The following is a 10,170-nucleotide window of genomic DNA, read 5'->3' as shown; positions in this document are numbered from 1 at the left end:
ATTTAATTAATAAATGAAAAGCAAGTGTCACAGTGTCAACAGTTTGAAGATTTGATGCGACACAGTAAAATGAAGATAAATAGTAATAAAGTTAATTAAGAGATAATTAGAATTAATTAAAGATAATTGAATTAAAAGTTAAGAGAAAGGAAGAAGAATAAATAATGTAAGATATGGTTGATGAAAGTCACGTGAGATGGGGCCCAGTGAGGAGTGACAACTCGGCGAAAGGTTCGCGGTGTGTCTCCGCTCCTATATATTTGCTTTGCTCCTTCAACACACCAAAATAACCGACGGTTACAAGAATGTTCCTGCAAAACCATAATGCATGAGAGAGAAACACTCTTTCTCCATTTTCAATTTCCCTTTTCTCTCTAACCATCGTTTTTCATTTTTCATTCTCATTTTCTTCTCTACCTGACTTTTTTTTTTTTCTATTTCACCTGCATTCTCCTTTTTCCCCTTTTTTTCATCCGATCCATGAACGCGCCTCTTTCCTTTCTGCAATTCGCTGAGTTAAATGTTTTCCTCTTTCGGAATTCGGCGTTCGGATTAGCTTAGGGTTTCAGCGGAAAAGCTTCTCTCTCTCTCTCTCTCTCTCTTTTTGTGAAGATTTGTTTTCGGAATGGAACCTCGCGTTGGGAATAAGTTTAGGCTTGGCCGTAAGATCGGCAGCGGATCGTTTGGAGAGATCTATTTAGGTTGCTTTGATTTCCTTTTTGTTGTTATAATTAGCATTCTTTTGATTTTTTGTTTGTAATTTTATGTGTTGTTGATGATGATGGCTTTTTATTTTATTGTATTGTGTTGTGCAGGTACTAACATTCAAAATAACGAAGAGGTTGCGGTTAAGCTTGTAAGTGATTTTAACCAATTGGGTTTTGGATTATATAGGACTTTGAATTTGAGTGATTTTGTATTTAAAATGTAAAGAGGACAATTTGTCCGTTTTATAGCCACGAGTTGTGTGGAACTGGTTCGGAAGGGGGTTTCGCTTGAAATCAGTTTCTGCAAGGGATTGTGGAAATTGGGGTTCAGGGTGGATTTTGTCCTGGCGTTCATAATGTCATTGATCGGTGTGTATGCGCTTCTATTCTGGGTGTCTGTGACTGTCTTCATTCACCGAGATTATTGTTCTTTGATTTTTATGGGAGGGGACAGGGTGGAAGCTTAAAGGGTTCTCGTGGGAGACCTTTTCTATTGTTAAGTCACCAAATCTTTATGGTGTGTGAACGAGAATTTTTCTGTTATGCAGTAGATTCGACATAATTAGAGTAATCTGTCTGCTTCTTGTTCTAAAGCAGAATTTAAAAATGGTAGGTTTGTACTGGTTGTTATAACATTTCAGAGCTGGTTGGAATCTAAGTTCAATTCATTTTTTTTTTATATGTAAAAATGAGGTGGGACTAGTGCCAATTTTATAGGCATAGGAATGAGGATATTTCTGAATGGTGCACTGTTCATAACATGTTGATTACTGTAAAAAACAAGTAAAGATATCCTTTCAATTAATTGGATTTTTTAATTATTGAGTGGCTAAGACTATCGATCATTATTATCGTAGGGATCATTATTGGATTTCCCTTTATTAGCCTTTAAAATGATTATACATGTGATATAATGTATCTGCTTATGATAGCAAAATGCATATTAATCGAACTGCTTGAACTATCTGGGGTAGAGGGTGGATTGCTGTGCTTGAAGTGTTGCTTATGTACTGCTACTAACTGCCTGGAAATTTTGTATCTAATGGTCATTAAGAAATAATTTTCTCTTAGCAGAGATGAATCCTAAAGAGATTTATAAATGGTCCCGTTTGCTCAATGTTGTAGATCATAATCATAATCATGAATAAATTAAGCTTTTTTATATATTTAGAAAGTTTTTACTGTTTTACTTGAAATCTTATTTTTGTAGCGTATACTTAGTCTAGAAGAGTGTGTACTGTGTAAAACAGTTCAATGTTTAGGCGCAAATTACAATTCTTAGTTTGTGAAGGAGAACGCTTAAGAATTAAAAAGGTATGAATGGTATGTGAACTGCAAATTTGGAACTCTTGCAATCTGTTGGATTTACTGTTATTTAACTTCATTCCTGATATGCTCTCTGCTTGGATTTTGTTGGTCATTTTGGACTCTTTTTCTTAGGTAATTTCTAGTTTTTGGATTGCTCTGAGTGCTCCAGAGCTTATTTTCGTTCTCTTACCCCCTCACATGTTCCTGTTCTTTGCCTCTTTTTAATTAGGAAAATGTCAAGACAAAGCATCCTCAGTTGCTATATGAATCCAAGTTGTACAGAGTTCTCCAGGGAGGAAGTAATGTTTCTTCTCAAAATAATTGTTTGTCTTTCTTATTTGCATTTTTTTGCCCCTATCCATGCTAAGTAAGTGATCTATTTATAATTTATAAATGATTCTAACACAAATTTGGCATTGGCAGCTGGAATTCCAGATGTTAGATGGTTTGGAGTGGAGGGAGATTACAATGTTCTAGTGATGGATCTGCTTGGACCTAGCCTTGAAGATCTATTTAACTTCTGCAGTAGAAAGCTCTCACTAAAGACAGTTCTCATGCTTGCTGATCAAATGGTGGGTCTTCCCCCTTAATTTGAATGAAGGAGATAATATTCCGATGAACCATTTCATTCAAATGAATGACTATTAATTAATGACTTATTTTTGTCCTCTAAGTCCTTTTTACGCAACTGATTAGGACTAACTATTTGGCTAACTAGTAAACTAATAGTAACTCTTTGTATTTTTAATTTTTTGGTCAGATCAACCGTGTTGAGTTTGTTCATTGTAAATCTTTTCTACATCGGGATATCAAACCAGATAATTTCCTTATGGGATTGGGAAGGCGGGCAAACCAGGTGGCTGATATTGTTTACATGTGAGCTTTTTTGTTTTATTGTATGTTCATAAATTAGGTATTTAATCCATTTTGATCTGCGTGTAGGTTTACTGTATTGATTTTGGTTTGGCAAAGAAATATAGGGATAGTTCAACCCATCAACACATTCCATACAGGTACACGAGTTGATTTACTAATCTAGGTTATTCCAATTGTTACAGCTTGTTGCCTAGTGGAATTAATGTCTTAATTATGACTTTGTAATTTTTCATGTTTGGGGTTGTTGTTGCCGTAACTTCTCATGTTGTCATTTTATTGTTCATCCTCAGAGGTACAAATCTGCGTTATCAAACATTTTGGTGGCAGAAAAAGTTGAAAACCTAATCATTTTCTAGTTGACTAATATACTTTTAGATGTTCACCCATCGAATGTCTTTTACATGGTAGGTATGATGATGCTTTTGAAATGGCAGTCTGTTTATATACCATACTCTTTATGGATTTTGTACCTTCTAGCAGCTGGAAAACTTTGAATTGGAGCCTAGCAGTGGCAATGACTAAGATTTTGATGGAAACTTAAAGAAGCTTGGAGCTTTTTAAGTTTAAATTAGTTTCTTAAATCTATATTAATTTCAGTTGTTTTTAATTTAAATAATTCCTTGTTTTGAATTTGAATTGTTTTTTTTTTAGTTTAAATAATTCCTTGTTTTTGAATTTGGTTTTAAACTAGATTAGTATTGAAAATTGGTTAATTTTTGGTGATTTTTATGTGGTGCTTAAAGCGAAATACAAGAGTGGACAGGGAATAAGGGGTTTTATTTGACATAAAAACTTATTTCTGTTTTTGGTAAAGTTTTGACATAAAAAATTAATACAAGAACACCCCATAGCAAAATTTGTGTAACTACCAAGACATTCTAATCATGTGAAGTGATGGATAAATAGTGGCAGATGCAATTCATAGATTTCAAGTTCACTTATGATGCACAAATATGATACAATTATCAGCTACGATATGTATATGTGAGAAGGCAAATCCACGTAGCTCATGAATTTGTTTATGATAAGGATGGTTATAAAAATAACAAGTACAACTATTATTTTCAAGAGTACAAATAAACCATGATAACTACCTAGGCTATTTTTGAAGTAAGCTAAACTACATGGAAGTGTAATAAACATTGAACACTCCTATTTTCATCCTTCGTCCTCAAGATGGAGAATAAATGTTATCCATTCCTAGCTTGCATATTATTCTTTCAAAATTTTGATTAAACAAATATTTAGCAAGAATATCTGCAAGATGTCCTCGTGGAGGTGCATATGCAGTACAATCAGATGACTATCCCAATTTTTCTTGAAAAATGCCATCCACATCAATGGCTTTTGTTTGGTCATGTTGAACTAGGTTGTGAGATATGCTGATTGTTGACTTGATATGTCAGTAGAGCTTAATATGCCCTTCCCATTTAATCTTCAAGTCTTGTAAGATATTGTTCAGCAAAAGCAACTCACACATACCTTGTGCCATAGTTCAGAATTCAGCTTCAGGACTTGATTGAGCTACAATGTTCTATTCTTTAATTCTCCAAGTTACTAAGTTTCCTCCAAAAAAGGTGTAATATCAAGTAGTGGATCTCCTATCAATTATTGACCCTTCATTGTCAACATCAATTTAGGCTTCAAGTATTGTATTCCCATTTCTTTATATAAAATTCCTCTTCCTGATGCCCCCTTCAGGTATTGCAAATGTTTTGGACAATGCATAAATTTTCTGACCAAACTGACAACAAATGCAATGGCTTTGTGTGGGATAAGTAAAATAGTTTTCTAACCAAGGTTGGATACATGTTCTTATCTAGTGTGAACAGACAACCCAAGAAAGATAAGGCACCAAACAGTTTTGGGCGAGAAATTATGTGGAAGAAGACCAAGGGGAGCACCATTGGGAAAGGAGCAGTGGAAGAGGAAAAGGAAAAAGAGGGAATGGAACAACTTAACTTTTAATTTAAACATTAATATATTTGGTAAATAGTTTTCCATTTATCTAATGGAAGACTTAATAGATGTCCTTGCCAGTCTTAAAAATGAAAAGGGTCTTTAAATAGGATTGAAGCTGAAATTCTTATATTTTATTTTGTATAGCTATCTGTGTTTATATGTTATTCTAATGTCATGTTCATATTTCATGTATATATGTGTGTTTTGTGTTGGTGTTGCTAGTTTATTTATTTTCTGTGTCCTTGCGCCTGTATGTGTCCAATTTTCTGCTACATTGGGCCACTTCAATCCCTAGAAAATAGTTTAGTCTCCCAAGATTTTTTATCTTCAACTCCTCCTTTGCTAGATGTTAACTCGAATTTTGTCTCTTCCAAACATTACCAATAACTATAATGTCATCCACATACATTACAAGACAGTCACTCCCCTTTAATTCAAGTATTTTATAAATAAATTGTGATCTCGTTGACTAGTTTGTATCCCAAGGTTGTCATGGCCTTAGTAAATCTCCCAAACCATACCTTGGGGTTTGCTTTAACCCCTATAAATTTATTTATTTTTCCTGCAAATAGAATTGGCAGGATTTTGTATGGTTTCACTACTTGCCCTCTTGTATCAGTCAGGAGTTTTTTGAAACCGGAATATAGGTTTTCCTAGTTTTACACATGGATTTGGTTTGCCCCCGTGTTTATTTGTATTTGCTTTTTTTTTATGCATTTCCTCTTAGAAGAATATGATTGGTGAGCTATAAGGTGCCACCTAATTGGGATCTTATAGTCTCATTATGATGCTTCTTGAGTGAAACCTTAAAAAAAAACTATATAGTGAAAGTTCTGAATTCATGTTAGTTTTAAACCGAAGATCCAAATCCCGTTATTTAATGGAGATAATCACTTATTTATTTTTTTCAAAATTTCTAACGAAGCCGATAAAAATTAGACATTGCTTCTTCACAGAACACACTAAGATATTGAACTAATACTGGGAATAGTGTCTCCTAATAATAAAATAGTATTCATTTCTTGTCCTTTACTGAAATTATGATTCTTCTCTGGATTCCTTCGGATGCGACCTAGTTTGCAGAGCTGGATTATATATATGACTAATGCTCTTCTTCTTGTATCATTTATAATTTGTAGACAACTTTTATTATGCTCCAATTCATTTGCTATTCAGAAGTGATATAATTTACCTGATTAGTTGGTGGTGATAGGTGTATTAAATTGAATTGTGTAGAATGCTTTCTTTGTGATTTCTTGGATAAGGTTGAGATTCCCGTTAGCCATGTGATGTTACATTGGGATGTCAGCTTGATTTTATATTTATGTAACCTGCCCATTCTTGTTAGTGTTGTTTTAATATAATTTACCATGTAAGTGTAACATGTATTCTATTTGATCATTAACTGCAGAGAAAATAAGAATTTAACTGGGACTGCTAGATATGCAAGTATGAATACCCACCTTGGCATTGGTATGTATGTTTGTATGAGTCTTACCTGGCATTTGATTAATGTGCGCTCAAGTTGTGTCGTCTAACATATGCATGTTCCTTGGTACTACTATGATCAATACAGAGCAGAGTCGAAGAGATGATTTGGAGTCTCTAGGTTATGTTTTGATGTATTTCCTGAGGGGAAGGTGATTATTGGCGAGAACCTTGCATTGCTTTCTTCAAGTACCGAGTAGAATGCCTTTGACTTGATATTCATTTTATATGTAGTCTCCCTTGGCAAGGACTTAAAGCGGGAACCAAGAAACAGAAATACGAGAGAATCAGTGAAAAAAAGGTTTCTACTTCTATTGAGGTTGGTACTGTTATTATTGGCCTCTTTGAATCCATATTTTGCACTATTCTTGAATTATACTGATAACTTACTGATTATCCCAGGCATTGTGTCGAGGTTATCCAACAGAGTTTGCATCATACTTCCATTATTGTCGTTCATTAAGGTTTGATGATAGGCCAGATTATGCTTACCTCAAGAGAATATTTCGTGACCTGTTTATTCGTGAAGGTGTGAACATAATTTCATATGGAGTGCATCCTTTTGTCTCTGCCCTTGAGTTTATTGTGCATATACTTTAATGATTTTGATTTCAATCTATCAAAGGCCATGTATATATGCTCATTACATTCGCGTATGGACAGGATTCCAATTTGATTATGTGTTTGATTGGACAATCTTGAAGTATCAGCAATCACAGCTAGCCGCGCCTCCTGCACGGGCTCTTGTAAGTGTTTCTTTATTCTTGATCTTTCAACTTCAGCAATGGATATAGACTTCTGAGATGGTAAGATGCTTGTATTTTAGGGTCCTACTGCTGGAACTAGTTCTGCAATGCCACCAGCTGTGACTAATGCGGATAGACAAACAGGTAAATCATTGTTATCTGTATGTTTCCTTATGATATTGAAGATTGCCAATGTAATACGTCAAATACATGTGCTTCCTTTTAGTATACTCAAGTCTAACCCGGGCTATGTCTAGCTTGTCGTTCTTAATGTGATCTGACCTTTTCTCAATTTTTAAACTTAAAGGTAATTTAATTAATTCATTCTGAAAATATACATTTTGTTGCCTCGCATTTGTTGTTGCCACTCTAATTATGTCCTTTTTTTTCAACAACATGTTTATGTAGGTTCTCTAATAGTTTTTTTTATTCCTAAAAGTTTAGCTCATGAACGTTCTGTTCTTACCCGTTTTTCACAGGAGAGGAAGAAGGACGACCTCCAGGTCTGATTTCAGGGGATTCCACAAGGAGAAGAATGTCAGGGACCGTCCCAAACTCTGTAAATATTTCAAGACAGAAAAATCCAGTCACCACGGATGCTGCGTTTAATAAGGAAGCCATGGTAAAGTTGTTTAGAGTGCTTAGTTTCCTTTGGGTTCTTTCTGAAAAACAGATCTTAACTCACTGATTACGAGTGTGACGACTGTTGTCCAATCATGCAGTTATCAAAGCCTAATGTCTTGGGTCAGTCAAGTGGATCAAGGCGAGGTGCTGTTTCTAGTAGCCGCGATGCATTTGCTGGTAGTGATTTGGATTCTCGTACTCGTACTTCTGAGGCTAACCCTGGAACAGTGCGCAAAATATCATCTGGGAGAAATGCATCTTATGTCAGGAACTACGAAAGTGCTGTCAAGGGCATTGAAGGTTTGCAATTGGAAAATGACAAGAGGGCACATTATTAATTCCTTACTTTTTCATGTTGTAAATATATATTTGAGTTGAGGGACACTGCTATGCAATAGTTGCATACGTTACTAAGGTGAGCTGTGAAGGGATATGTGGATATGAACTCAGAAATCTGGGCCTGTGTTGTTTAACCCCTGTGCTCATACTCATTAAGTGGGGAAGCTGAAAGAAGCTCAGGTTTGCATTGGCACTTGTATTCTGGTAAGAATCCTAAATTTTTTAATATTTTCTTGTGAGTTATTGTTTTACCAGATGCTTAAAGTGTCATGTGGACCACAATGTTCAAAACTATCAAATACCACTAAAAATCTACTCATGTTTTGGTTAAAATTGAAGCTTCCAAGACGTGTCTGGATATCACTGCGGTATTAGTAGAAGTATTTTAGGTTCTTGAAATGTTTCTACCTTGGTAATTCTTATCAGCTTGAATCATTATATTTCTTTAGTTTTCCGTAATTGTTATCTCTGAATAACATTTACATCATTTTGATTTCAAATATTTTGGAAGGTTTTGTTTAAATTGGATTGCTTGTGTCTGGAATTATTACTCCTAATCCTCATGATTGAGCATGGACTATATACCCTATTGCTACTATAGGTTAATTATTCTCTCCCAGATGTGTCTTTAAAAACTCATTGTACAAATAGTTTGGAAAATATTACAAGATTGAGTTTTAAGTATCTCATAATTGAAATTTTTTGTTTTTTTATGAGTTTAAAATATTTTTTATTTTCATGCAAGTAAAAGGGACTTGTGACTATTTCTTTTATCTTTTCATTTCTAACTTATAGAATGACTTGCTCTTTTCTTTTCACTCATTTTTTCTTTCTTTTTATGAGCAAGTTACTAATAAGTTAGAGATTAGAAAGAGAAGACATAATGTGATTAAAGATTTGGATATGGGAATATGGAAATAGCACATCATAAAATAAATAATATTTGAGTATTAGTAGAATACTTTTTTTAACGAAGACTTAATTGAAAACATTTATTTTAAGAGAGTAATCTTTTTAATGAAGACTTCATTTAAAATATTTAAATACATCAGAGGGATTTAGAACTTATTTAAGTTTTTGAATTGCTTCTGTTTATTATTAATTATAATTTATTGTTACAATGAAAATATAATCATGATAACAATGATAAAAAAAAGTATTTGAGTCAAGCTAATTAGATTATTTCGTTATTATGCGGTTAAGTAATGAATTTTTATTTTATATAAATAAAATAGTTATATATATTTTTATTTATTTTACAGTTAATATGTTACAAAGATGGACTTTTATTTGCCTAATTTTATTCTTAATTCAATTCAATAATTACTTTTAATAGTTTATTTTAAAAAGTATATTGCGTCTAATATTGGAATTATAATTTTGAATTATGCTAATTTTACTTATTTGGGTTTAAATTTATCACTAAAGACGACCATATATAACTATTAAACATGTTGGTATTTGTATAATTATTAATTATAATATATGAAAATTCTATAATATAGAAAATAATAATCATTACTTTTTTTCCATCATTACATAATTTTAAAAATACAAAATATCGTTCATAATAGTTTAGATACATTTTGTTACTATTTTTTTTTATCAAACCATAAGTGTATGCATATATAACATAAATTAATATTTTATGTATATTTTTATCTTATGTTTTGAAATAAATAAATAAATAGTTATAAAAGTAATAAAGTAATTGTTGCTGATAATATATGAAAAAGTAAATTATTAAAAAGTTGCATAAAAATTATGTTATTTATATATAATAGTAAATACATTACTTAAATGAAATTGGCATTTAAAGATAATCTAGTTGTCTAAGTTTACATTTATTAATATCTTAATATTTTTATTGAACGGACTAACTAAAAATAATACAACCAGTCCAACCAGTCCTTTTAGGTTATGTTTTAAAAATGGGATTAAACTCATTAGTTCGCTAGAAAAATTGATAAACTGGTATGATGTTTAGTCCATTTTTAAAATATTATTTAAGATAATAAAAAGTTAATTTAAAAATTGGTGAACATACACAATTTTTTTTTATCAATTTTAATTATTGAATCAATAAATTTTTTATTTTTTAATATAAATATTTAAATTAA

General features: G+C 32.4%; 1 protein-coding gene across 1 annotated transcript; it reads left to right on the top strand.

Moving 5' to 3' along the window:
• Nucleotides 1-210: 210 nt before the first annotated feature.
• Nucleotides 211-8,383, top strand: LOC137820049 (casein kinase 1-like protein 1). The gene is made up of 14 exons (XM_068623829.2): nt 211-701; nt 816-856; nt 2,245-2,314; nt 2,439-2,587; nt 2,776-2,871; nt 2,958-3,028; nt 6,265-6,326; nt 6,430-6,493; nt 6,576-6,660; nt 6,744-6,870; nt 7,005-7,087; nt 7,168-7,231; nt 7,567-7,709; nt 7,810-8,383. Exons 1-14 carry the CDS (start codon nt 626-628, stop codon nt 8,047-8,049), a joined length of 1,371 nt encoding a protein of 456 aa, XP_068479930.1. The 5' UTR covers nt 211-625; the 3' UTR covers nt 8,050-8,383.
• The last annotated feature ends 1,787 nt before the right edge of the window (nt 8,384-10,170 follow it).

Source organism: Phaseolus vulgaris, chromosome 9, assembly GCF_051622355.1.
Source record: "Phaseolus vulgaris cultivar YP4 chromosome 9, ASM5162235v1, whole genome shotgun sequence".
NCBI classification, from domain to species: Eukaryota; Viridiplantae; Streptophyta; class Magnoliopsida; order Fabales; family Fabaceae; genus Phaseolus; species Phaseolus vulgaris.
The sequence above is the reverse complement of the archived record's forward strand: the minus strand, read 5'-3'. Positions and strand labels throughout refer to the sequence as shown.

Bases quoted from the DNA above. Each gene is read 5' to 3' on its own strand.
- LOC137820049 (XM_068623829.2), top strand. From the start codon at position 626: ATGGAACCTCGCGTTGGGAATAAGTTTAGGCTTGGCCGTAAGATCGGC. The intron at 2,588-2,775 runs GTGGGTCTTCCC...TTTTTTGGTCAG, and splicing joins TCATGCTTGCTGATCAAATG to ATCAACCGTGTTGAGTTTGT. The intron at 6,494-6,575 runs GTGATTATTGGC...TTTTATATGTAG, and splicing joins ATGTATTTCCTGAGGGGAAG to TCTCCCTTGGCAAGGACTTA.